General features: G+C 44.5%; 1 protein-coding gene across 1 annotated transcript in view; it reads right to left on the reverse strand.

Moving 5' to 3' along the window:
• Positions 1-2,634: 2,634 nt before the first annotated feature.
• LOC115188708 (cilia- and flagella-associated protein 47-like) overlaps positions 2,635-27,097 on the reverse strand; it is an 81,970-nt gene continuing 57,507 nt past the window's right edge. Inside the window, exons 45-55 of the mRNA XM_029747435.1 lie at positions 17,095-17,202; positions 16,882-16,993; positions 16,169-16,273; positions 11,092-11,248; positions 10,473-10,556; positions 10,193-10,346; positions 9,735-10,120; positions 4,730-4,910; positions 4,194-4,355; positions 3,856-4,024; positions 2,635-3,098 (exon numbers count right to left, since the gene is read on the reverse strand). Of these exons, the coding sequence (XP_029603295.1) occupies positions 2,886-3,098; positions 3,856-4,024; positions 4,194-4,355; positions 4,730-4,910; positions 9,735-10,120; positions 10,193-10,346; positions 10,473-10,556; positions 11,092-11,248; positions 16,169-16,273; positions 16,882-16,993; positions 17,095-17,202 (1,831 nt within the window). The 3' untranslated portion in view covers positions 2,635-2,885. The remainder of the gene's footprint in view (positions 3,099-3,855; positions 4,025-4,193; positions 4,356-4,729; positions 4,911-9,734; positions 10,121-10,192; positions 10,347-10,472; positions 10,557-11,091; positions 11,249-16,168; positions 16,274-16,881; positions 16,994-17,094; positions 17,203-27,097) is intronic.

The following is a 27,097-nucleotide window of genomic DNA, read 5'->3' on the forward strand; positions in this document are numbered from 1 at the left end:
CTGCCCGTCCTTCTGCAGCTTGCCTGCCAATGCATGCTTGTCCCAACCAAGCACCCAAGCTTACTGACTAAAGTTGGCTAGCTTGCTAGCTAGCTACTTCCAGACACAAAATGAGAGAACACCTCACTGACCATTTTACTCTCCATAGCAGAGCTGGTTAGCCTGTTTACATGTTATCTAGAACATTCTTGACTAGTACTTTTTTTGCCGACATTTACTGACACCGGTTATATTCAGCGGGTGTTGCACGTTTGTAAATTCATCAGTTATTCTGCACTCTGGCTCACTCTGTCACGGTTGTCGTATGATGAAGGAGCGGACCAAAGCGCAGCGTGTGTATCGTTCCACATTTTCGTTATTAAACTGTGAAACTATGCAATACATACAAATAAACTAAAGAACAAAAACAACAAACCGTGATAAAGAGGTGCAACATACACTAACTCAAAACAATCTCTCACAAACCCAGGTGGGAAAAACAACTACTTAAGTATGATCTCCAATTAGAGACAACGATGACCAGCTGCCTCTAATTGGAGATCATCCCAAAAAAGCCCAACATAGAAATACAAAACTAGAACATAACAACATAGAAAATCTAAACTAGAAAAAAAAACTGTCACGCCCTGACCTACTCTACCATAGAAAATAACAGCTTTCTATGGTCAGGATGTGACACACTCAGACAAGAGTGCTCTGAAATTAGAGTATAGCTAGCCAGAGTGAATTATCCGAACGCAACCGATATGCTAACTGGATAACAGTCGTTCAGCATAGCTAACTAGCTAGAAAAGCAATTCACATGTCTTGTTAGCTAACCAAATGACATGTGCATCTCTAGCTGTGTAGCCACCGAAAAACAATACGAGGGGAAAAAGTAAGTCACTCACCCACTCCTCTAATGATGTGACGTCCCTCCTAGCAGCTAGCTAGCTAACGTTAGGCTCCGTGCTTTTAGCTTGCTACATAAATAGATACGCTAGCATATTAGCCATGTTATGACTGACGTGTGATCATTGCTAGTTTGATTGTATTGACATTCCCAGCCTTAGTTACATTAGTTCCTTATTGTCAAAAATATTGAGTCATTGAAACTGAAACAGTGCATCCCAAATGGGTGGAGACAGCAGACAATGTACCAGGCCAGCTGTGATTTACAACCTGATACCAAAACATTATATTAATCAGGCCATGAACTGCATCCATCTATTCTACCAACAATGCCTTAGTGTACGTCATGGAATGTTGAGTCACATAGAACCTACTTTTAAAACCTCTTATAAAATTGGTTTGTAGCATAAACTGGGAATTTAATATTTTTGACTGATATTAGGATTGTCTGTTTGTTTCTCTCTCCCTGTCTCTGTTTCTGTCTCTCTCCCGCTCCCTCCCCAATCATTTACAGCAAGGGATACTCACTCAGAGGAGAGGGGCTTTGCAGCATTAATTAGATTTCACATCAAAGAGCGAGACAGTTGCTTCGGTGGGAGCGTGTGCCCGGCTGTGATTGGCCAATCGCTCTCACAGGTGATATACACACTCGGAACTCTGCGCTCTGAGCTCCCTCTAACCTTGTTCAGCCTGCTGGTTTAGTGCAGGCTGAACTAAGTCTGTAACTGAATCCTGTCTGGCTGTCAGCTAGAGCCATACACTGGTACCATCCACTTTGCTCTTGTGATCTCAACAGCAGGCCCTTCTCTGCTCAGGTAGAGTTCAGTACCACGTGATAATGGACAGAGACAGTCTCAGGTAGAGTTCAGTACCACGTGATAATGGACAGAGACAGTCTCAGGTAGAGTTCAGTACCACGTGATAATGGAGAGACAGTCTCGGGTAGAGTTCAGTACCACGTGATAATGGACAGAGACAGTCTCAGGTAGAGTTCAGTACCACGTGATAATGGACAGAGACAGTCTCAGGTAGAGTTCAGTACCACGTGATAATGGACAGAGACAGTCTCAGGTAGAGTTCAGTACCACGTGATAATGGACAGAGACAGTCTCGGGTGCAGAATCTCCAGATGTTCATCACTTTTGACTTTACAACAGACAAATATAGTAGCCTACACTCAGCAATCATAAACAGTGTTTTGTGTTAATCCATAAGGGATGTCAATGTGACTCCATATTGTCTCCTGCTGAAGTCTATTATTGAGAGAATGACTTTGCTGTTTTCCTTCTAATCTCGATCCAGGATCAATCTGTTCCCTAATCCAAACCTACGCTCTGTTATAATCAATACAAGTGAATATTAATGCTGCCTAAATAAATGAGATAATGTCGCTCTCTCTCTGTCTCTAAACCAGAGTTTGTTATTTCATCCGGTTAAGACTAAATGACAGGCTAAGAAATTAGAGGGGAGATAATCCTTCTTGGAATTCAGGGTGAGAGAAAGACCCCTGGTTCACTGCACTGGATGACAAGACGGATTTCACCCCACATGCATATGAACACACACATCTCGTTTGAGAACAGACAGAGAAAATCTCCAAAGTAATGCCAAGTGCATAAAAGAATGTCCATATTTATTTTATTTGACCTTTATTTAACTAGGCAAGTCAGTTAAGAACAAATTATTATTTTCAATGACGGCCTAAGAACAGTGAGTTAACTGCCTTGTTCAGGGGCAGAACGACAGATTTGTATCTTGTCAGCTTGGGGATTCGAACTTGCAACCTTTCGGTTACTAGCCCAACGCTCTAAACACTAGGCTACCTGCAGAGGTCAGAGGTCAACAGAAATCTAATGATGACAATGAGGTGAAGTACAGGCACTTACAATGAATTATTCAATCTTCATGTATGATCATTTCAATGAGACAGGAATGGGGTGGGGTTGTGGTGGGAGTGTGTGTGTGTGTGTGTGTGTACTGTGAGAATGATCTCTCTATCTGATCTGCGAGGCGGAGGCTCTGTGTTTGATGGGGGAGGAGTTAGCCATGGCTGGGAGATGAAGGTTCCGGGACACAAAGTTCCTCTGGCGGACATCAGTGGGAGGGACTTCCCTGGAAGAGGTGTTCCCATTGGAGGAGGCAGAGTGGGGTGGGGTGTAAGCAGGCGTGGTTCCTTTCACCTCGTACGTCCACTGCATGTCTGCTGTCTGCAGGAGGGACAAGCAGCTGTCAATCAGTGAGGTGTGTGTGTCTGCTGTCTGCAGGAGGGACAAGCAACTGTCAATCAGTGAGGTGTGTGTGTCTGCTGTCTGCAGGAGGGACAAGCAGCTGTCAATCAGTGAGGTGTGTGTGTGTCTGCTGTCTGCAGGAGGGACAAGCAGCTGTAAATCAGTGAGGTGTGTGTGTCTGCTGTCTGCAGGAGGGACAAGCAGCTGTAAATCAGTGAGGTGTGTGTGTCTGCTGTCTGCAGGAGGGACAAGCAGCTGTAAATCAGTGAGGTGTGTGTGTGTCTGCTGTCTGCAGGAGGGACAAGCAGCTGTAAATCAGTGAGGTGTGTGTGTGTCTGCTGTCTGCAGGAGGGACAAGCAGCTGTAAATCAGTGAGGTGTGTGTGTCTGCTGTCTGCAGGAGGGACAAGCAGCTGTAAATCAGTGAGGTGTGTGTGTCTATATCTGTTGCTCTGATCCTTACACTACACTCTTAGAAAAAAGGGTTCCAAAATGATTCTTCAGCTTTCCCCATAGGAGAACCCTTTTTGGTTCCAGGTAGAACCATTTTTGATTCCAGGTAGAAAGAACCCTCTGTAGAAAGAATCCTATTTCTACATGAAACCCAAAAGGGTTCTACCTGGAACCAAAAAGGGTTCTTCAAATGGTTCTCCTATGGGAACAGCCAAAGAGCCCTTTTAGCTTCTAAATAGCACATTTTGTTCCTAAGAGTGTAGTGTGTTACCAGCCAGACATACCTGGACCAGCAGAGTAGCGTGGTGTCTCTTGCTGTACATGGAGGGGGTGAAGGAGACGGTGAGGATAGTACCGGCTGACCCCACTGGGAGGAGCTCACCTGAGGAGGGACACACCTGGAACTCACTGCCCCCACCTGGCAGGAACCCTGCTGTGAACGGCTCTGGGTACCTGCCACATAGACATGCAGGAATACACACACACACATACATAGGGTAAGGGTCAGAGAAACACACACACATAGATAGGGTAAGGGTCAGAGAAACACACACACATAGATAGGGTAAGGGTCAGAGAAACACACACACACATAGACACCCCCACACACACACTGCTTGACCTGGTCTGGCTGGTCAGTCTGAAGCCCACAGCAGAGGTCTTGTGTAGCCCTGCAGCGTTAATGGTGATGACATCATCAACCTTCGGCTCAGTGGAGATGAGGCTGATGGGAAACTTCCAGAGCCCACCTGTCAAACACTGAACAGCCAGCACAGCTGAACACCTAGGAAGAGGAGGAGAGGAGAGGAGAGGAGAGGAGAGGAGAGGAGAGGAGAGGAGAGGAGAGGAGAGGAGGGTAGAAGAGAGGAGAGGAGAGGAGAGGAGAGGAGAGGAGAGGAGAGGAGAGGAGAGGAGAGGACAGGACGAGGGGAAGAGGATAGGGGAGTGGAGGGGAGAGGGGGAGGGGGAGGAGGAAGGTAGAGGAGGAGAGGGGAGGGGAACACAAATAGATACAGTCTCTGAAGAGTAATTATTTATAACTAATGCACTTTATCAGATGTTAGTCTGCTACCTGAATTTCTAGAAGGTGCAGAGCTGAGAGCCAGTGCTGGTGTGTGTGTGTGATATGCGTGTGTTTGTGTGATGTATGTCCGTTACCTGAGAGGTTTGTAAGGGGTGAAGATGAGGTTGACGGTGAGAGAGACGATGCCAGAGTGGGGGTCTCTGTGACAGGTCAGTAGAGACAGGGTTACACAGCCCTCCAGCTGGGACCGCTCAGCATCACTGTTATAACACACCTCACATAGAAAGTCTTCTAGAGCCAGCCTGACGCCTGCTGCTAACACATGGATGGACACACACACACACACACACACACACACACACACACCAAACTCTCCAGTTAATGCATGACTAATCCACAGTGATGTGCTGCTGCTGTTTTATCCCCCTCCCTCCCTCCCTCCATCCTTCCCTCCTCCTTTCCTCCCTCCCTCCCTCCCTCCATCCTTTCCTCCCTCCCTCCCTCCCTCCCTCCCTCCCTCCCTCCCTCCTCCTTTCCTCCCTCCCTCCCTCCCTCCCTCCTCCTTCCCTCCCTCCTTCCCTTCTTTCCCTCCCTCCATGTGTATACAGCTAAGTTATCATTGACTCAGTACTGGTACTCTGTGTATACAGCTAAGTTATCATTGACTCAGTACTGGTACTCTGTGTATACAGCCAAGCTATCATTGACTCGGTACTGGTACTCTGTGTATATAACCAAGCTATCATTGACTCAGTACTGGTACTCTGTGTATATAGCCAAGCTATCATTGACTCAGTACTGGTACTCTGTGTATATAGCCAAGCTATCATTGACTCAGTACTGGTACTCTGTGTATATAGCCAAGCTATCATTGACTCAGTACTGGTACTCTGTGTATATAGCCAAGCTATCATTGACTCAGTACTGGTACTCTGTGTATATAGCCAAGCTATCATTGACTCAGTACTGGTACTCTGTGTATATAGCCAAGCTATAATTGACTCAGTACTGGTACTCTGTGTATATAGCTGTAACGGGCGTCGTATGAGGTGGACTAAGGTGCAGCAGGTTGAGTGCTCATTTTAACTTTTATTAAACACTTAATGAAACAAAACAAGAAAACAAACCAACGCACAGTATTGCAGGCTACACACACAGCTATGCAAAAACAACTTCCCACAAACCACAAGTGAAAAAAGGGCTACCTAAGTATGACTCCCAATCAGCAACAACGATGTACAGCTGTTCCTGATTGAGAGCCATACCAGGCCAACAAAGAAATACACAACCTAGAAAATCATAGAAATACAAAACCAGAACAATACCCAAAAACCCCTACAACACAAAACAAACACACCCCTCTTACATAATAACATACCCAATAAACCCCGAAACACTCTAAACAAACACCCCCTGCCACGTCCGGACCAAACTATAATAACAAATAACCCCTTTACTGGTCAGGACATGACAATAGCCAAGTTATCATTGACTCAGTACTGGTACTATGTGTATATAGCCAAGTTATCATCAACTCGGTAATGTTACTCAGTGTATACAGCCAAGTTATCATCGACTCTGTAATGTTACTCAGTGTATCTAGCCAAGTTATCACTGACTCAGTACTGGTACTCTGTGTATATAGCCAAGTTATCATTGACTCAGTACTGGTACTCTGTGTATATAGCCACATTTGACATTTTAGTCATTTAGCAGATGCTCTTATCCAGAGCGACTTACAGTAGTGAATACATACATTTCATACATTTTTCTTTCATTTTTTTTTTCATACTGGTCCCCCGTGGGAATCGAACCCACAACCCTGGCGTTGCAAACACCATGCTCTACCAACTGAGCCACACGGGACCAAGTTAGCCAAGTTAGCATTGACTCAGTACTGGTACTCTGTGTATATAGCCAAGTTATCATTGACTCAGTACTGGTACTATGTGTATACAGCCAAGTTAGCATTGACTCAGTACTGGTACTCTGTGTATACAGCCAAGTTATCATTGACTCAGTACTGGTACTCTGTGTACACAGCCAAGTTATCATTGACTCAGTACTGGTACTCTGTGTATATAGCCAAGTTATCATTGACTCAGTACTGGTACTCTGTGTATACAACCAAGTTATCATTGACTCAGTACTGGTACTCTGTGTATATAGCCAAGTTATCATTGACTCAGTACTGATACCGCATGTATATAGCCAAGTTATCATTGACTCAGTACTGGTACTCTGTGTATATAGCCAAGTTATCATTGACTCAGTACTGATACTCTGTGTATATAGCCAAGTTATCATTGACTCAGTACTGATACTCTGTGTATATAGCTAAGTTATCATTGACTCGGTACTGATACCGCGTGTATATAGCCAAGTTATCATTGACTCAGTACTGATACTTTGTGTATACAGCCAGCCAAGTTATCATTGACTCGGTACTGATACCGCATGTATATAGCCAAGTTATCATTGACTCAGTACTGGTCCTCTGTGTATATAACCAAGTTAGAATTGACTCAGTACTGATACTCTGTGTATATAGCCAAGTTATCATTGACTCAGTACTGGTACTGTGTATATAGCCAAGTTATCATTGACTCGGTACTGGTACTCTGTGTATACAGCCAAGTTAGCATTGACTCAGTACTGGTACTCTGTGTATACAGCCAAGTTATCATTGACTTGGTAATGTTACTCTGTGTATAGAGCCAAGTTAGCATTGACTCGGTACTGGTACTCTGTGTATACAGCCAAGTTATCATTGACTTGGTAATGTTACTCTGTGTATACAGCCAAGTTATCATTGACTCGGTACTGGTACTCTGTGTATACAGCCAAGTTATCATTGACTCAGTACTGGTACTCTGTGTATACAGCCAAGTTATCATTGACTCGGTAATGTTACTCTGTGTATATAGCCAAGTTATCATTGACTCGGTACTGGCACTCTGTGTATACAGCCAAGTTATCATTGACTCAGTACTGGTACTCTGTGTATATAGCCAAGTTATCATTGACTCAGTACTGGTACTCTGTGTATATAGCCAAGTTAGAATTGACTCAGTACTGATACTCTGTGTATATAGCCAAGTTATCATTGACTCGGTACTGGTACTCTGTGTATACAGCCAAGTTATCATTGACTCAGTACTGATACTCTGTGTATACAGCCAAGTTATCATTGACTCGGTACTGGTACTCTGTGTATACAGCCAAGTTATCATGGACTCAGTACTGGTACTCTGTGTATACAGCCAAGTTATCATTGACTCAGTACTGGTACTCTGTGTATACAGCCAAGTTATCATTGACTCGGTAATGTTACTCTGTGTATACAGCCAAGTTATCATGGACTCGGTACTGGTACTCTGTGTATACAGCCAAGTTATCATGGACTCAGTACTGGTACTCTGTGTATACAGCCAAGTTATCATTGACTCAGTACTGGTACTCTGTGTATACAGCCAAGTTATCATTGACTTGGTACTGGTACTCTGTGTATACAGCCAAGTTATCATTGACTCAGTACTGGTACTCTGTGTATACAGCCAAGTTATCATTGACTCAGTACTGGTACTCTGTGTATACAGCCAAGTTATCATTGACTCAGTACTGGTACTCTACTCTGTGTATACAGCCAAGTTATCATTGACTCAGTACTGGTACTCTACTCTGTGTATACAGCCAAGTTATCATTGACTCGGTAATGTTACTCTGTGTATACAGCCAAGTTATCATTGACTCGGTACTGGCACTCTGTGTATACAGCCAAGTTATCATTGACTCAGTACTGGTACTCTGTGTATATAGCCAAGTTATCATTGACTCAGTACTGGTACTCTGTGTATACAGCCAAGTTATCATTGACTCAGTACTGATACTCTGTGTATACAGCCAAGTTATCATTGACTCGGTACTGGTACTCTGTGTATACAGCCAAGTTATCATGGACTCAGTACTGGTACTCTGTGTATACAGCCAAGTTATCATTGACTCAGTACTGGTACTCTGTGTATACAGCCAAGTTATCATTGACTCGGTAATGTTACTCTGTGTATACAGCCAAGTTATCATGGACTCGGTACTGGTACTCTGTGTATACAGTCAAGTTATCATGGACTCAGTACTGGTACTCTGTGTATACAGCCAAGTTATCATTGACTCAGTACTGGTACTCTGTGTATACAGCCAAGTTATCATTGACTTGGTACTGGTACTCGGTGTATACAGCCAAGTTATCATTGACTCAGTACTGGTACTCTGTGTATACAGCCAAGTTATCATTGACTCAGTACTGGTACTCTGTGTATACAGCCAAGTTATCATTGACTCAGTACTGGTACTCTGTGTATACAGCCAAGTTATTGTTACTCATTGTGGATTTATATCTTGTGTTATTATCTTTCTATTATTTCTCTTTCTGTCTCTCTGTATTGTTGGGAAGGACCTGTAAGTAATTATAAACTGGGTGGTTTGAGCCCTGAATGCTGATTGGCTGACAGCCGTTGTATATCAGACCGTATACCACGGGTATGACAAAACATGTATTTTTACTGCTCTAATTACGTTGATAAACAGTTTATAATAACAATAAGGCACCTCGGAGGTTTGTGATATATGGCCAATATACCACCGCTAAGGGCAGTGTCCAGGCACTCCGCGCTGTGTTGTGCCTAAGAACAGCCCTTAGCCGTGGTATATTGACCATATCCCACACCCCCTCAGGCCTTATTGCTTAATTATAACATTGTTAGTCTACACTTGTTGTTTACCAAGCATGTGACAAATACAATTGTATTTGATTTGACACACACACTCACTCTCCACCCTGACTTTGTCAAAACAGCAATATGGTGTGTGTTGTCAGGAGATTAGACACATCCTACAAGGAGAATGAAGAACAAGTGGACTTCACTCAACCAGCCTTTTATGCTAACGAACACTGTGAACATTGTAAGCTGACTAAGTTACCCTGGATATGCTCTGTTGAGACAGAAATGATGCATTACAATTAGCTACATAATCACATCACACTCTCAGGGTACAGGCCCACGCACAACTACACATACAATGACGTGCAACACACACTCACTTCAAACCTAACTTCCAGTGAAGTTGATGTGATCTCACCTGAGGAGGGGGCACTGCTGAGAGGTATGTCTGTGTTGCTGACTGAGGAGGGGGCACTGCTGAGAGGTATGTCTGTGTTGCTGACTGAGGAGGGGGCACTGCTGAGAGGTATGTCTGTGTTGCTGACTGAGGAGGGGGCACTGCTGAGAGGTATGTCTGTGTTGCTGACTGAGGAGGGGGCACTGCTGAGAGGTATGTCTGTGTTGCTGACTGAGGAGCCAGGAACACATCCCGTCAACAACACCTCCACTCTCTCCTCCACTCGACCGCGAGCCTCACATTCTATCACCGCTGGATGAGAGGGTTTAGGAGGGGCCTCGGGGATGCCATGGATGGGGTAGACCCAGCAGACCAAACACACCCGGCCCTTCTCTACCTCCACACACCTGTACACAGAGAAACACCTGTTACACACACACACACACGCATGTGTCGACACATACACACACTGTACTGACTTGTCCCTCTGGGCCGTGGTGAGTGCTGTGTCCAGGCGGGGGTGGTTGAAGAGGGGCTCTAGCTGAACCAGGAGCCAGGCCTGGTGCAGTTGCATGGAGTCAGGGGCAAACACCACAGGAATGTCCACACTGGCCCCCGCAGACACACGCACACCTGGAGCCAACATGGAGGACGGGAGGGACATGTAGCTGAAACTCAGAAGGCTAACACTGTCCTGTGGAGAACAGAGGAACTATGTCTTTAAAGTAAGGCTTGACACAGAGATGTGGAACAACTGACCTTGTGTCTGTTTGAGGGGGATGCAGAACACTTTCCTTTCACATATGAAGGACTGGCTTGATCTCTTCTGACCGGGCTCCTCGTCTGATAGGAGATTGAACAGCAACATTACTACCATCATGTCATGTCTCTACTAGGACTGTTTCCATGTGTGTCTGGGGTATGACTATGTCTATACATGCATACTGTATGTGTGTGTCCAGTGTGTGTGTCCAGTGTGTGTGTCCAGTGTGTGTCCAGTGTGTGTGTCCAGTGTGTGTGTCCAGTGTGTGTGTCCAGTGTGTGTCCAGTGTGTGTCCAGTGTGTGTGTCCAGTGTGTTTGTCCAGTGTGTGTGTCCAGTGTGTTTGTCCAGTGTGTGTGTCCAGTGTGTGTCCAGGGCGTGTCCAGTGTGTGTCCAGGGTGTGTCCAGGGTGTGTCCAGTGTGTGTGTCCAGGGTGTGTCCAGGGTGTGCCCAGTGTGTGTTCAGTGTGTGTCCAGGGTGTGTCCAGGGTGTGGTTGACCTGTGAGTGTGAGGTGCAGCAGGGCTGGGTGTTCAGTGTGTGTCCAGGGTGTGTTTGACCTGTGAGTGTGAGGTGCAGCAGGGCTGGGTGTTCAGTGTGTGTCCAGGGTGTGTTTGACCTGTGAGTGTGAGGTGCAGCAGGGCTGGGTGTTCAGTAGGGTTCCTAAAGGGGAGGATGATGGAGGAGTGAGATCCCACAGGGGAGGCTACAGACAGAGGCTCCATCCTGCCAGGGGTCAGGCCTTCACCACACAGCTGGAAGCTCCAGTGCTTCAGCTGGGAGGACAACAACAACAACAACTAAATCATTGTCAGCTGACAGATGGAGAAATAACATTTTGGTTACCTAGTTACGTGTGGAAGTAGCAGAGAATTCAGAACCATGGACAGTGGAAAAATGTCATTGATTTTGATGAATCTTTGCAATGTTCATCAACTATCATTGTTTACACCATTGTACTGTGAGTCCGTCCTTATCCAACTGTTGGTATCACACAGTCCTAATTCACTTCCTACCTCTTCCCCTCCCCCTCCAACCCTTCCTACCTCTTCCCCTCCCCCTCCAACCCTTCCCACCTCTTCCCCTTACCCTCCAACCCTTCCTACCTCTTCCCCTTACCCTCCATTCCTTCCTACCTCTTCCTCTTCCCCTTCCCCCCAACCCTTCCCCTCTTCCTCTTACCCTCCAACCCTTCACCTCTTCCCCTTACCCTCTAACCCTTCCTACCTCTTCCCCTCCCCCTCTAACCCTTCCCACCTCTTCCCCTTACCCTCCAACCCTTCCTACCTCTTCCCCTTACCCTCCAACCCTTCCTACCTCTTCCCCTTACCCTCCAACCCTTCACCTCTTCCCCTTACCCTCTAACCCTTCCTACCTCTTCCCCTTATCCTCTAACCCTTCCTACCTCTTCCCCTTACCCTCCACCCCTTCCAACTTCTTCCCCTCCCCCTCCAACCCTTCCCCTCTTCCTCTTACCCTCCAACCCTTCCTACCTCTTCCTCTTCCCCTCCTACCCTTCCCCTCTTCCTCGTACCCTCCAACCATTCCTACCTCTTCCCCTTACCCTTAAATCCTTCCAACCTCTTCCTACCTCTTCCCCTTACCCTCCAACCCTTCCTACCTCTTCCCCTCCCCCTCCAACCCTTCCCCTCTTCCCCTTACCCTCTAACCCTTCCTACCTCTTCCCCTTACCCTCCAACTTTCCCACTACACTGTTTATACCTATCCAGACCCTTCAGATCCACCACTACACTGTTTATACCTATCCAGACCCTTCAGATACACCACTACACTGTTTATACCTATCCAGACCCTTCAGATACACTACTACACTGTTTATACCTATCCAGACCCTTCAGATCCACCACTACACTGTTTATACCTATCCAGACCCTTCAGATACACTACTACACTGTTTATACCTATCCAGACCCTTCAGATCCACCACTACACTGTTTATACCTATCCAGACCCTTCAGATCCACTACTACACTGTTTATACCTATCCAGACCCTTCAGATCCACCACTACACTGTTTATACCTATCCAGACCCTTCAGATACACCACTACACTGTTTATACCTATCCAGACCCTTCAGATACACTACTACACTGTTTATACCTATCCAGACCCTTCAGATCCACCACTACACTGTTTATACCTATCCAGACCCTTCAGATCCCCTACTACACTGTTTATACCTATCCAGACCCTTCAGATCCACCACTACACTGTTTATACCTATCCAGACCCTTCAGATCCACCACTACACTGTTTATACCTATCCAGACCCTTCAGATCCACCACTACACTGTTTATACCTATCCAGACCCTTCAGATCCACCACTACACTGTTTATACCAATCCAGACCCTTCAGATACACTACTACACTGTTTATACCTATCCAGACCCTTCAGATACACCACTACACTGTTTATACCTATCCAGACCCTTCAGATCCACCACTACACTGTTTATACCAATCCAGACCCTTCAGATACACCACTACACTGTTTATACCTATCCAGACCCTTCAGATCCACCACTACACTGTTTATACCTATCCAGACCCTTCAGATCCACCACTACACTGTTTATACCTATCCAGACCCTTCAGATCCCCCACTACACTGTTTATACCTATCCAGACCCTTCAGATCCCCCACTACACTGTTTATACCTATCCAGACCCTTCAGATCCACCACTACACTGTTTATACCTATCCAGACCCTTCAGATCCACCACTACACTGTTTATACCTATCCAGACCCTTCAGATCCCCCACTACACTGTTTATACCTATCCAGACCCTTCAGATCCACCACTACACTGTTTACACCTATCCAGACCCTTCAGATCCACTACTACACTGTTTATACCTATCCAGACCCTTCAGATCCCCCACTACACTGTTTATACCTATCCAGACCCTTCAGATACACTACTACACTGTTTATACCTATCCAGACCCTTCAGATACACTACTACACTGTTTATACCTATCCAGACCCTTCAGATCCACCACTACACTGTTTATACCTATCCAGACCCTTCAGATCCACCACTACACTGTTAATACCTATCCAGACCCTTCAGATCCACTACTACACTGTTTATACCTATCCAGACCCTTCAGATACACCACTACACTGTTTATACCGATCCAGACCCTTCAGATCCCCCACTACACTGTTTATACCTATCCAGACCCTTCAGATACACTACTACACTGTTTATACCTATCCAGACCCTTCAGATCCACTACTACACTGTTTATACCTATCCAGACCCTTCAGATCCACTACTACACTGTTTATACCTATCCAGACCCTTCAGATCCACCACTACACTGTTTATACCTATCCAGACCCTTCAGATACACTACTACACTGTTTATACCTATCCAGACCCTTCAGATCTACTACTACACTGTTTATACCTATCCAGACCCTTCAGATACACTACACTGTTTATACCTATCCAGACCTTTCAGATCTACTACTACACTGTTTATACCTATCCAGACCCTTCAGATCCACCACTACACTGTTTATACCTATCCAGACCCTTCAGATCCACTACACACTGTTTATACCTATCCAGACCCTTCAGATCCACCACTACACTGTTTACACCTATCAAGACCCTTCAGATCTACTACGACACTGTTTATACCTATCCAGACCCTTCAGATCTACTACTACACTGTTTATACCTATCCAGACCCTTCAGATCCCCCACTACACTGTTTATACCTATCCAGACCCTTCAGATCCCCTACTACACTGTTTATACCTATCCAGACCCTTCAGATACACCACTACACTGTTTATACCAATCCAGACGCTTCAGATACACCACTACACTGTTTATACCTATCCAGACCCTTCAGATCCACCACTACACTGTTTATACCTATCCAGACCCTTCAGATACACCACTACACTGTTTATACCTATCCAGACCCTTCAGATCCACCACTACACTGTTTATACCTATCCAGACCCTTCAGATCCACTACTACACTGTTTATACCTATCCAGACCCTTCAGATACACCACTACACTGTTTATACCTATCCAGACCCTTCAGATCCACCACTACACTGTTTATACCTATCCAGACCCTTCAGATCCACCACTACACTGTTTATACCTATCCAGACTCTTCAGATCCACCACTACACTGTTTATACCTATCCAGACCCTTCAGATACACCACTACACTGTTTATACCTATCCAGACCCTTCAGATCCCCCACTACACTGTTTATACCTATCCAGACCCTTCAGATACACCACTACACTGTTTATACCTATCCAGACCCTTCAGATACACTACTACACTGTTTATACCTATCCAGACCCTTCAGATACACTACTACACTGTTTATACCTATCCAGACCCTTCAGATCCACTACTACACTGTTTATACCTATCCAGACCCTTCAGATCCACCACTACACTGTTTATACCTATCCAGACCCTTCAGATCCCCTACTACACTGTTTATACCTATCCAGACCCTTCAGATACACTACTACACTGTTTATACCAATCCAGACCCTTCAGATACACCACTACACTGTTTATACCTATCCAGACCCTTCAGATCCACCACTACACTGTTTATACCTATCCAGACCCTTCAGATACACCACTACACTGTTTATACCTATCCAGACCCTTCAGATCTACTACTACACTGTTTATACCTATCCAGACCCTTCAGATACACCACTACGCTGTTTATACCTATCCAGCTTATTCTATTCCTATGTCTTCCTAGGACAGATGGTTTAGGGATAGACAGATGGTTTAGGGTTAGACAGATGGTTTAGGGTTAGACAGATGGTTTAGGGTTAGACAGATGGTTTAGAGTTAGACAGATGGTTTAGGGTTAGACAGGTGGTTTAGGGTTAGACAGGTGGTTTAGGGTTAGACAGATGGTTTAGGGTTAGACAGGTGGTTTAGGGTTAGACAGATGGTTAGGGTTAGACAGATGGTTTAGGGTTAGACAGGTGGTTTAGGGTTAGACAGGTGGTTTAGGGTTAGACAGATGGTTTAGGGTTAGACAGGTGGTTTAGGGTTAGACAGGTGGTTTAGGGTTAGACAGGTGGTTTAGAGTTAGACAGGTGGTTTAGGGTTAGACAGATGGTTTAGGGTTAGACAGATGGTTTAGGGTTAGACAGGTGGTTTAGGGTTAGACAGGTGGTTTAGGGTTAGACAGGTGGTTAGGGTTAGACAGGTGGTTTAGGGTTAGACAGATGGTTTAGGGTTAGACAGGTGGTTTAGGGTTAGACAGGTGGTTTAGGGTTAGACAGATGGTTTAGGGTTAGACAGGTGGTTTAGGGTTAGACAGGTGGTTTAGGGTTAGACAGGTGGTTTAGGGTTAGACAGATGGTTTAGGGTTAGACAGGTGGTTTAGGGTTAGACAGATGGTTTAGGGTTAGACAGATGGTTTAGGGTTAGACAGGTGGTTTAGGGTTAGACAGGTGGTTAGGGTTAGACAGGTGGTTTAGGGTTAGACAGGTGGTTTAGGGTTAGACAGATGGTTTAGGGTTAGACAGATGGTTTAGGGTTAGACAGATGGTTTAGGGTTAGACAGATGGTTTAGGGTTAGACAGGTGGTTTAGGGTTAGACAGGTGGTTTAGGGTTAGACAGGTGGTTTAGGGTTAGACAGGTGGTTTACCTGAGAACAGGTGAAGGAGATCTTGGCTGTGTGGTTTCCAGCTCCGATGGTTGATGGTCTGAAACGAACAGGAACCTGGGTGGATGAATGTGGTGCTATGATGAGCTGGAAAGATAGACAGGAACACACACACACACACACACACACACACACACACACACACACACACAGTTTAGACGGCAAATAAACAAGTCCATATTTTATAGTGTATGTTCTACTCTAATTACAACTGATCTCATAACTGGCACTATACATCCTTTATATAAGGTGTAGTGTACCTGAAACACTACTGAACATTGGTTGCTAATAATAGGAAGACACTATTCAGGAAGCAATCAGTCTTCATCGACAGAATGTTCTTCATTAGCCATTATGCTGCTAGGCAACCAAACACAAGCCTGAGAGACAAACAGATCATTTCTCCTAAAAAGTGAGAAGCAGCAGAGAGAGAGAGAGAGAGAGAGAGAGAGAGAGAGAGAGAGCGAGAAAGAGAGAGAGAGAGAGAGAGAGAGAGCGAGAGAGAGAGAGGATGCTCAGAGCAGCTGTACTCTATTTACACAATATTGGAGGCTACGACCGCCTTGATGGTGGAAATGGATAAACTATGAATTACTCTTTAAAAAAATATATATATATTAATATATTATTTACAGAATACAAAGGGACACACATGATGTGTGTGTATGTGTGTGTGTGTATATGTGTGTACTAACTGGTCTGCTGGTGTCCAGCTCCAGGGTGAAGTTGCGGGGGTTGCTGTTGATCGTGCCCAGCTCCAGTGTCTCGTCTGTGGGGTTGACCAGTGGGATGTACAGCCTGGTCCACCTGAGAAAACAAACAGTTTAGGTGGGGTTATGTGTGTGTGTGTGTGTGTGTGTGTGTGTGTGTGTGTGTGTGTGTGTGTGTGTGTGTGTGTGTGTACATACTTCCCCAGTTCACAGCTGCTCTGTGGTAAGGTGGTGAGGACAGGAGGTTGGGCCAGCAGGTCCAGCTGGTACCAGAACTCTCCCACCAGCTCCGACTGGAAGACCACACTAACAGAGAACACCATCATACACAATCACACACACTCCTTTAATTTGTGTGTGTTTGATACAAGCTATTATAAAAATATTTTGAAGATAAATACACAACGCAGAGGATGAGAGGACGAGGGTACTAAAAATGAAATAGAGTACTAATGGTCAATAGGGAATTGTCAATGTAAATAGGAGTTGGTTTTCAGTTCAACAGCTCTGTGGAATGTCAGTCCTGAACTCAGAGCTATGTGTGCTACGTTCTGTATATTGAGTCTGGAGCAGGATACTTGTTATTTGGCCATTCCAGTTGTACCGCAAGGACTTCTGATTGGTCAACCCCAAGCTAGGGTGGGGGGGGGGTTATACGTGGCATCCTGTTTCTTTGTTCTGTGGAGAAAAGCTGAGGACAGGGGAGACTGAACATCTACCTCCCAGCATAACATCTATGATTTGTCCTTCTCAAATAAATCAATTTTTCTCCTCCTGATCCTAGTGCTGATCTGGGATCAGGTTAGCCTTTTAGATCATAGTGAATACTAGAGAGGACTAGATCCTAGTGCTGATCTGGGGTCAGTTTAGCCTTTTAGATCATAGTGAATACTAGAGAGGACCAGATCCTAGTGCTGATCTGGGATCAGTTTAGCCTTTTAGATCATAGTGAATACTAGAGAGGACTAGATCCTAGTGCTGATCTGGGATCAGTTTAGCCTTTTAGATCATAGTGAATACTAGAGAGGACTAGATCCTAGTGCTGATCTGGGGTCAGTTTAGCCTTTTAGATCATAGTGAATACTAGAGAGGACCAGATCCTAGTGCTGATCTGGGATCAGTTTAGCCTTTTAGATCATAGTGAATACTAGAGAGGACTAGATCCTAGTGCTGATCTGGGGTCAGTTTAGCCTTTTAGATCATAGTGAATACTAGAGAGGACCAGATCCTAGTGCTGATCTGGGGTCAGTTTAGCCTTTTAGATCATAGTGAATACTAGAGAGGACTAGATCCTAGTGCTGATCTGGGGTCAGTTTAGCCTTTTAGATCATAGTGAATACTAGAGAGGACCAGATCCTAGTGCTGATCTGGGGTCAGTTTAGCCTTTTAGATCATAGTGAATACTAGAGAGGACTAGATCCTAGTGCTGATCTGGGGTCAGTTTAGCCTTTTAGATCATAGTGAATACTAGAGAGGACCAGATCCTAGTGCTGATCTGGGGTCAGTTTAGCCTTTTAGATCATAGTGAATACTAGAGAGGACGAGATCCTAGTGCTGATCTGGGGTCAGTTTAGCCTTTTAGATCATAGTGAATACTAGAGAGGACCAGATCCTAGTGCTGATCTGGGGTCAGTTTAGCCTTTAGATCATAGTGAATACTAGAGAGGACTAGATCCTAGTGCTGATCTGGGATCAGTTTAGCCTTTTAGATCATAGTGAATACTAGAGAGGACCAGATCCTAGTGCTGATCTGGGGTCAGTTTAGCCTTTTAGATCATAGTGAATACTAGAGAGGACCAGATCCTAGTGCTGATCTGGGGTCAGTTTAGCCTTTTAGATCATAGTGAATACTAGAGAGGACCAGATCCTAGTGCTGATCTGGGGTCAGTTTAGCCTTTTAGATCATAGTGAATACTAGAGAGGACCAGATCCTAGTGCTGATCTGGGGTCAGTTTAGCCTTTTAGATCATAGTGAATACTAGAGAGGACCAGATCCTAGTGCTGATCTGGGGTCAGTTTAGCCTTTTAGATCATAGTGAATACTAGAGAGGACTAGATCCTAGTGCTGATCTGGGGTCAGTTTAGCCTTTTAGATCATAGTGAATACTAGAGAGGACTAGATCCTAGTGCTGATCTGGGGTCAGTTTAGCCTTTTAGATCATAGTGAATACTAGAGAGGACTAGATCCTAGTGCTGATCTGGGATCAGTTTAGCCTTTAGATCATAGTGAATACTAGAGAGGACCTAGATCCTAGTGCTGATCTGGGGTCAGTTTAGCCTTTTAGATCATAGTGAATACTAGAGAGGACCAGATCCTAGTGCTGATCTGGGGTCAGTTTAGCCTTTTAGATCATAGTGAATACTAGAGAGGACCAGATCCTAGTGCTGATCTGGGGTCAGTTTAGCCTTTTAGATCATAGTGAATACTAGAGAGGACCAGATCCTAGTGCTGATCTGGGGTCAGTTTAGCCTTTTAGATCATAGTGAATACTAGAGAGGACCAGATCCTAGTGCTGATCTGGGGTCAGTTTAGCCTTTTAGATCATAGTGAATACTAGAGAGGACCAGATCCTAGTGCTGATCTGGGGTCAGTTTAGCCTTTTAGATCATAGTGAATACTAGAGAGGACCAGATCCTAGTGCTGATCTGGGGTCAGTTTAGCCTTTTAGATCATAGTGAATACTAGAGAGGACCAGATCCTAGTGCTGATCTGGGATCAGTTTAGCCTTTTAGATCATAGTGAATACTAGAGAGGACTAGATCCTAGTGCTGATCTGGGATCAGTTTAGCCTTTTAGATCATAGTGAATACTAGAGAGGACTAGATCCTAGTGCTGATCTGGGGTCAGTTTAGCCTTTTAGATCATAGTGAATACTAGAGAGGACCAGATCCTAGTGCTGATCTGGGGTCAGTTTAGCCTTTTAGATCATAGTGAATACTAGAGAGGACTAGATCCTAGTGCTGATCTGGGGTCAGTTTAGCCTTTTAGATCATAGTGAATACTAGAGAGGACCAGATCCTAGTGCTGATCTGGGGTCAGTTTAGCCTTTTAGATCATAGTGAATACTAGAGAGGACCAGATCCTAGTGCTGATCTGGGGTCAGTTTAGCCTTTTAGATCATAGTGAATACTAGAGAGGACTAGATCCTAGTGCTGATCTGGGATCAGTTTAGCCTTTTAGATCATAGTGAATACTAGAGAGGACCAGATCCTAGTGCTGATCTGGGGTCAGTTTAGCCTTTAGATCATAGTGAATACTAGAGAGGACTAGATCCTAGTGCTGATCTGGGGTCAGTTTAGCCTTTTAGATCATAGTGAATACTAGAGAGGACTAGATCCTAGTGCTGATCTGGGGTCAGTTTAGCCTTTTAGATCATAGTGAATACTAGAGAGGACCAGATCCTAGTGCTGATCTGGGGTCAGTTTAGCCTTTTAGATCATAGTGAATACTAGAGAGGACTAGATCCTAGTGCTGATCTGGGATCAGTTTAGCCTTTTAGATCATAGTGAATACTAGAGAGGACCAGATCCTAGTGCTGATCTGGGGTCAGTTTAGCCTTTTAGATCATAGTGAATACTAGAGAGGACTAGATCCTAGTGCTGATCTGGGGTCAGTTTAGCCTTTTAGATCATAGTGAATACTAGAGAGGACCAGATCCTAGTGCTGATCTGGGGTCAGTTTAGCCTTTTAGATCATAATGAATACTAGAGAGGACCAGATCCTAGTGCTGATCTGGGGTCAGTTTAGCCTTTTAGATCATAGTGAATACTAGAGAGGACTAGATCCTAGTGCTGATCTGGGGTCAGTTTAGCCTTTTAGATCATAGTGAATACTAGAGAGGACCAGATCCTAGTGCTGATCTGGGGTCAGTTTAGCCTTTTAGATCATAGTGAATACTAGAGAGGACTAGATCCTAGTGCTGATCTGGGGTCAGTTTAGCCTTTTAGATCATAGTGAATACTAGAGAGGACCAGATCCTAGTGCTGATCTGGGGTCAGTTTAGCCTTTTAGATCATAGTGAATACTAGAGAGGACCAGATCGTAGTGCTGATCTGGGGTCAGTTTAGCCTTTTAGATCATAGTGAATACTAGAGAGGACCAGATCCTAGTGCTGATCTGGGGTCAGTTTAGCCTTTTAGATCATAGTGAATACTAGAGAGGACCAGATCCTAGTGCTGATCTGGGGTCAGTTTAGCCTTTTAGATCATAGTGAATACTAGAGAGGACCAGATCCTAGTGCTGATCTGGGGTCAGTTTAGCCTTTTAGATCATAGTGAATACTAGAGAGGACTAGATCCTAGTGCTGATCTGGGGTCAGTTTAGCCTTTTAGATCATAGTGAATACTAGAGAGGACTAGATCCTAGTGCTGATCTGGGGTCAGTTTAGCCTTTTAGATCATAGTGAATACTAGAGAGGACCAGATCCTAGTGCTGATCTGGGATCAGTTTAGCCTTTTAGATCATAGTGAATACTAGAGAGGACCAGATCCTAGTGCTGATCTGGGGTCAGTTTAGCCTTTTAGATCATAGTGAATACTAGAGAGGACCAGATCCTAGTGCTGATCTGGGGTCAGTTTAGCCTTTTAGATCATAGTGAATACTAGAGAGGACTAGATCCTAGTGCTGATCTGGGATCAGTTTAGCCTTTTAGATCATAGTGAATACTAGAGAGGACCAGATCCTAGTGCTGATCTGGGGTCAGTTTAGCCTTTTAGATCATAGTGAATACTAGAGAGGACCAGATCCTAGTGCTGATCTGGGGTCAGTTTAGCCTTTTAGATCATAGTGAATACTAGAGAGGACTAGATCCTAGTGCTGATCTGGGGTCAGTTTAGCCTTTTAGATCATAGTGAATACTAGAGAGGACTAGATCCTAGTGCTGATCTGGGGTCAGTTTAGCCTTTTAGATCATAGTGAATACTAGAGAGGACCAGATCCTAGTGCTGATCTGGGATCAGTTTAGCCTTTTAGATCATAGTGAATACTATAGAGGACTAGATCCTAGTGCTGATCTGGGGTCAGTTTAGCCTTTTAGATCATAGTGAATACTAGAGAGGACCAGATCCTAGTGCTGATCTGGGGTCAGTTTAGCCTTTTAGATCATAGTGAATACTAGAGAGGACTAGATCCTAGTGCTGATCTGGGGTCAGTTTAGCCTTTTAGATCATAGTGAATACTAGAGAGGACCAGATCCTAGTGCTGATCTGGGGTCAGTTTAGCCTTTTAGATCATAGTGAATACTAGAGAGGACCAGATCCTAGTGCTGATCTGGGGTCAGTTTAGCCTTTTAGATCATAGTGAATACTAGAGAGGACCAGATCCTAGTGCTGATCTGGGGTCAGTTTAGCCTTTTAGATCATAGTGAATACTAGAGAGGACCAGATCCTAGTGCTGATCTGGGGTCAGTTTAGCCTTTTAGATCATAGTGAATACTAGAGAGGACCAGATCCTAGTGCTGATCTGGGGTCAGTTTAGCCTTTTAGATCATAGTGAATACTAGAGAGGACCAGATCCTAGTGCTGATCTGGGGTCAGTTTAGCCTTTTAGATCATAGTGAATACTAGAGAGGACCAGATCCTAGTGCTGATCTGGGGTCAGTTTAGCCTTTTAGATCATAGTGAATACTAGAGAGGACCAGATCCTAGTGCTGATCTGGGGTCAGTTTAGCCTTTTAGATCATAGTGAATACTAGAGAGGACTAGATCCTAGTGCTGATCTGGGGTCAGTTTAGCCTTTTAGATCATAGTGAATACTAGAGAGGACTAGATCCTAGTGCTGATCTGGGGTCAGTTTAGCCTTTTAGATCATAGTGAATACTAGAGAGGACCAGATCCTAGTGCTGATCTGGGATCAGTTTAGCCTTTTAGATCATAGTGAATACTAGAGAGGACTAGATCCTAGTGCTGATCTGGGGTCAGTTTAGCCTTTTAGATCATAGTGAATACTAGAGAGGACCAGATCCTAGTGCTGATCTGGGGTCAGTTTAGCCTTTTAGATCATAGTGAATACTAGAGAGGACTAGATCCTAGTGCTGATCTGGGGTCAGTTTAGCCTTTTAGATCATAGTGAATACTAGAGAGGACCAGATCCTAGTGCTGATCTGGGGTCAGTTTAGCCTTTTAGATCATAGTGAATACTAGAGAGGACCAGATCCTAGTGCTGATCTGGGGTCAGTTTAGCCTTTTAGATCATAGTGAATACTAGAGAGGACCAGATCCTAGTGCTGATCTGGGGTCAGTTTAGCCTTTTAGATCATAGTGAATACTAGAGAGGACTAGATCCTAGTGCTGATCTGGGGTCAGTTTAGCCTTTTAGATCATAGTGAATACTAGAGAGGACCAGATCCTAGTGCTGATCTGGGATCAGTTTAGCCTTTTAGATCATAGTGAATACTAGAGAGGACTAGATCCTAGTGCTGATCTGGGGTCAGGTTAGCCTTTTAGATCATAGTGAATACTAGAGAGGACTAGATCCTAGTGCTGATCTGGGGTCAGTTTAGCCTTTTAGATCATAGTGAATACTAGAGAGGACTAGATCCTAGTGCTGATCTGGGGTCAGTTTAGCCTTTTAGATCATAGTGAATACTAGAGAGGACCAGATCCTAGTGCTGATCTGGGATCAGGTTAGCCTTTTAGATCATAGTGAATACTAGAGAGGACTAGATCCTAGTGCTGATCTGGGATCAGGTTAGCCTTTTAGATCATAGTGAATACTAGAGAGGACCAGATCCTAGTGCTGATCTGGGGTCAGGTTAGCCTTTTAGATCATAGTGAATACTAGAGAGGACCAGATCCTAGTGCTGATCTGGGGTCAGTTTAGCCTTTAGATCATAATGAATACTAGAGAGGACCAGATCCTAGTGCTGATCTGGGGTCAGTTTAGCCTTTTAGATCATAGTGAATACTAGAGAGGACTAGATCCTAGTGCTGATCTGGGGTCAGTTTAGCCTTTTAGATCATAGTGAATACTAGAGAGGACCAGATCCTAGTGCTGATCTGGGGTCAGTTTAGCCTTTTAGATCATAGTGAATACTAGAGAGGACCAGATCCTAGTGCTGATCTGGGGTCAGTTTAGCCTTTTAGATCATAGTGAATACTAGAGAGGACCAGATCCTAGTGCTGATCTGGGGTCAGTTTAGCCTTTTAGATCATAGTGAATACTAGAGAGGACCAGATCCTAGTGCTGATCTGGGGTCAGTTTAGCCTTTTAGATCATAGTGAATACTAGAGAGGACCAGATCCTAGTGCTGATCTGGGGTCAGTTTAGCCTTTTAGATCATAGTGAATACTAGAGAGGACTAGATCCTAGTGCTGATCTGGGGTCAGTTTAGCCTTTTAGATCATAGTGAATACTAGAGAGGACTAGATCCTAGTGCTGATCTGGGGTCAGTTTAGCCTTTTAGATCATAGTGAATACTAGAGAGGACCAGATCCTAGTGCTGATCTGGGATCAGTTTAGCCTTTTAGATCATAGTGAATACTAGAGAGGACCAGATCCTAGTGCTGATCTGGGGTCAGTTTAGCCTTTTAGATCATAGTGAATACTAGAGAGGACCAGATCCTAGTGCTGATCTGGGGTCAGTTTAGCCTTTTAGATCATAGTGAATACTAGAGAGGACTAGATCCTAGTGCTGATCTGGGGTCAGTTTAGCCTTTTAGATCATAGTGAATACTAGAGAGGACCAGATCCTAGTGCTGATCTGGGGTCAGTTTAGCCTTTTAGATCATAGTGAATACTAGAGAGGACCAGATCCTAGTGCTGATCTGGGGTCAGTTTAGCCTTTAGATCATAGTGAATACTAGAGAGGACTAGATCCTAGTGCTGATCTGGGGTCAGTTTAGCCTTTTAGATCATAGTGAATACTAGAGAGGACTAGATCCTAGTGCTGATCTGGGGTCAGTTTAGCCTTTTAGATCATAGTGAATACTAGAGAGGACCAGATCCTAGTGCTGATCTGGGATCAGTTTAGCCTTTTAGATCATAGTGAATACTATAGAGGACTAGATCCTAGTGCTGATCTGGGGTCAGTTTAGCCTTTTAGATCATAGTGAATACTAGAGAGGACCAGATCCTAGTGCTGATCTGGGGTCAGTTTAGCCTTTTAGATCATAGTGAATACTAGAGAGGACTAGATCCTAGTGCTGATCTGGGGTCAGTTTAGCCTTTTAGATCATAGTGAATACTAGAGAGGACCAGATCCTAGTGCTGATCTGGGGTCAGTTTAGCCTTTTAGATCATAGTGAATACTAGAGAGGACCAGATCCTAGTGCTGATCTGGGGTCAGTTTAGCCTTTTAGATCATAGTGAATACTAGAGAGGACCAGATCCTAGTGCTGATCTGGGGTCAGTTTAGCCTTTTAGATCATAGTGAATACTAGAGAGGACCAGATCCTAGTGCTGATCTGGGGTCAGTTTAGCCTTTTAGATCATAGTGAATACTAGAGAGGACCAGATCCTAGTGCTGATCTGGGGTCAGTTTAGCCTTTTAGATCATAGTGAATACTAGAGAGGACCAGATCCTAGTGCTGATCTGGGGTCAGTTTAGCCTTTTAGATCATAGTGAATACTAGAGAGGACCAGATCCTAGTGCTGATCTGGGGTCAGTTTAGCCTTTTAGATCATAGTGAATACTAGAGAGGACCAGATCCTAGTGCTGATCTGGGGTCAGTTTAGCCTTTTAGATCATAGTGAATACTAGAGAGGACTAGATCCTAGTGCTGATCTGGGGTCAGTTTAGCCTTTTAGATCATAGTGAATACTAGAGAGGACTAGATCCTAGTGCTGATCTGGGGTCAGTTTAGCCTTTTAGATCATAGTGAATACTAGAGAGGACCAGATCCTAGTGCTGATCTGGGATCAGTTTAGCCTTTTAGATCATAGTGAATACTAGAGAGGACTAGATCCTAGTGCTGATCTGGGGTCAGTTTAGCCTTTTAGATCATAGTGAATACTAGAGAGGACCAGATCCTAGTGCTGATCTGGGGTCAGTTTAGCCTTTTAGATCATAGTGAATACTAGAGAGGACTAGATCCTAGTGCTGATCTGGGATCAGGTTAGCCTTTTAGATCATAGTGAATACTAGAGAGGACCAGATCCTAGTGCTGATCTGGGGTCAGTTTAGCCTTTTAGATCATAGTGAATACTAGAGAGGACCAGATCCTAGTGCTGATCTGGGGTCAGTTTAGCCTTTTAGATCATAGTGAATACTAGAGAGGACCAGATCCTAGTGCTGATCTGGGGTCAGTTTAGCCTTTTAGATCATAGTGAATACTAGAGAGGACTAGATCCTAGTGCTGATCTGGGGTCAGTTTAGCCTTTTAGATCATAGTGAATACTAGAGAGGACCAGATCCTAGTGCTGATCTGGGATCAGTTTAGCCTTTTAGATCATAGTGAATACTAGAGAGGACTAGATCCTAGTGCTGATCTGGGGTCAGGTTAGCCTTTTAGATCATAGTGAATACTAGAGAGGACTAGATCCTAGTGCTGATCTGGGGTCAGTTTAGCCTTTTAGATCATAGTGAATACTAGAGAGGACTAGATCCTAGTGCTGATCTGGGGTCAGTTTAGCCTTTTAGATCATAGTGAATACTAGAGAGGACCAGATCCTAGTGCTGATCTGGGATCAGGTTAGCCTTTTAGATCATAGTGAATACTAGAGAGGACTAGATCCTAGTGCTGATCTGGGATCAGGTTAGCCTTTTAGATCATAGTGAATACTAGAGAGGACCAGATCCTAGTGCTGATCTGGGGTCAGGTTAGCCTTTTAGATCATAGTGAATACTAGAGAGGACCAGATCCTAGTGCTGATCTGGGGTCAGTTTAGCCTTTTAGATCATAATGAATACTAGAGAGGACCAGATCCTAGTGCTGATCTGGGGTCAGTTTAGCCTTTTAGATCATAATGAATACTAGAGAGGACTAGATCCTAGTGCTGATCTGGGGTCAGTTTATCCTTTTAGATCATAGTGAATACTAGAGAGGACCAGATCCTAGTGCTGATCTGGGATCAGGTTAGCCTTTTAGATCATAGTGAATACTAGAGAGGACCAGATCCTAGTGCTGATCTGGGGTCAGTTTAGCCTTTTAGATCATAGTGAATACTAGAGAGGACCAGATCCTAGTGCTGATCTGGGGTCAGTTTAGCCTTTTAGATCATAGTGAATACTAGAGAGGACTAGATCCTAGTGCTGATCTGGGG

Source organism: Salmo trutta, unplaced genomic scaffold (assembly GCF_901001165.1).
Source record: "Salmo trutta unplaced genomic scaffold, fSalTru1.1, whole genome shotgun sequence".
In the NCBI taxonomy this organism is placed as follows: domain Eukaryota; kingdom Metazoa; phylum Chordata; class Actinopteri; order Salmoniformes; family Salmonidae; genus Salmo; species Salmo trutta.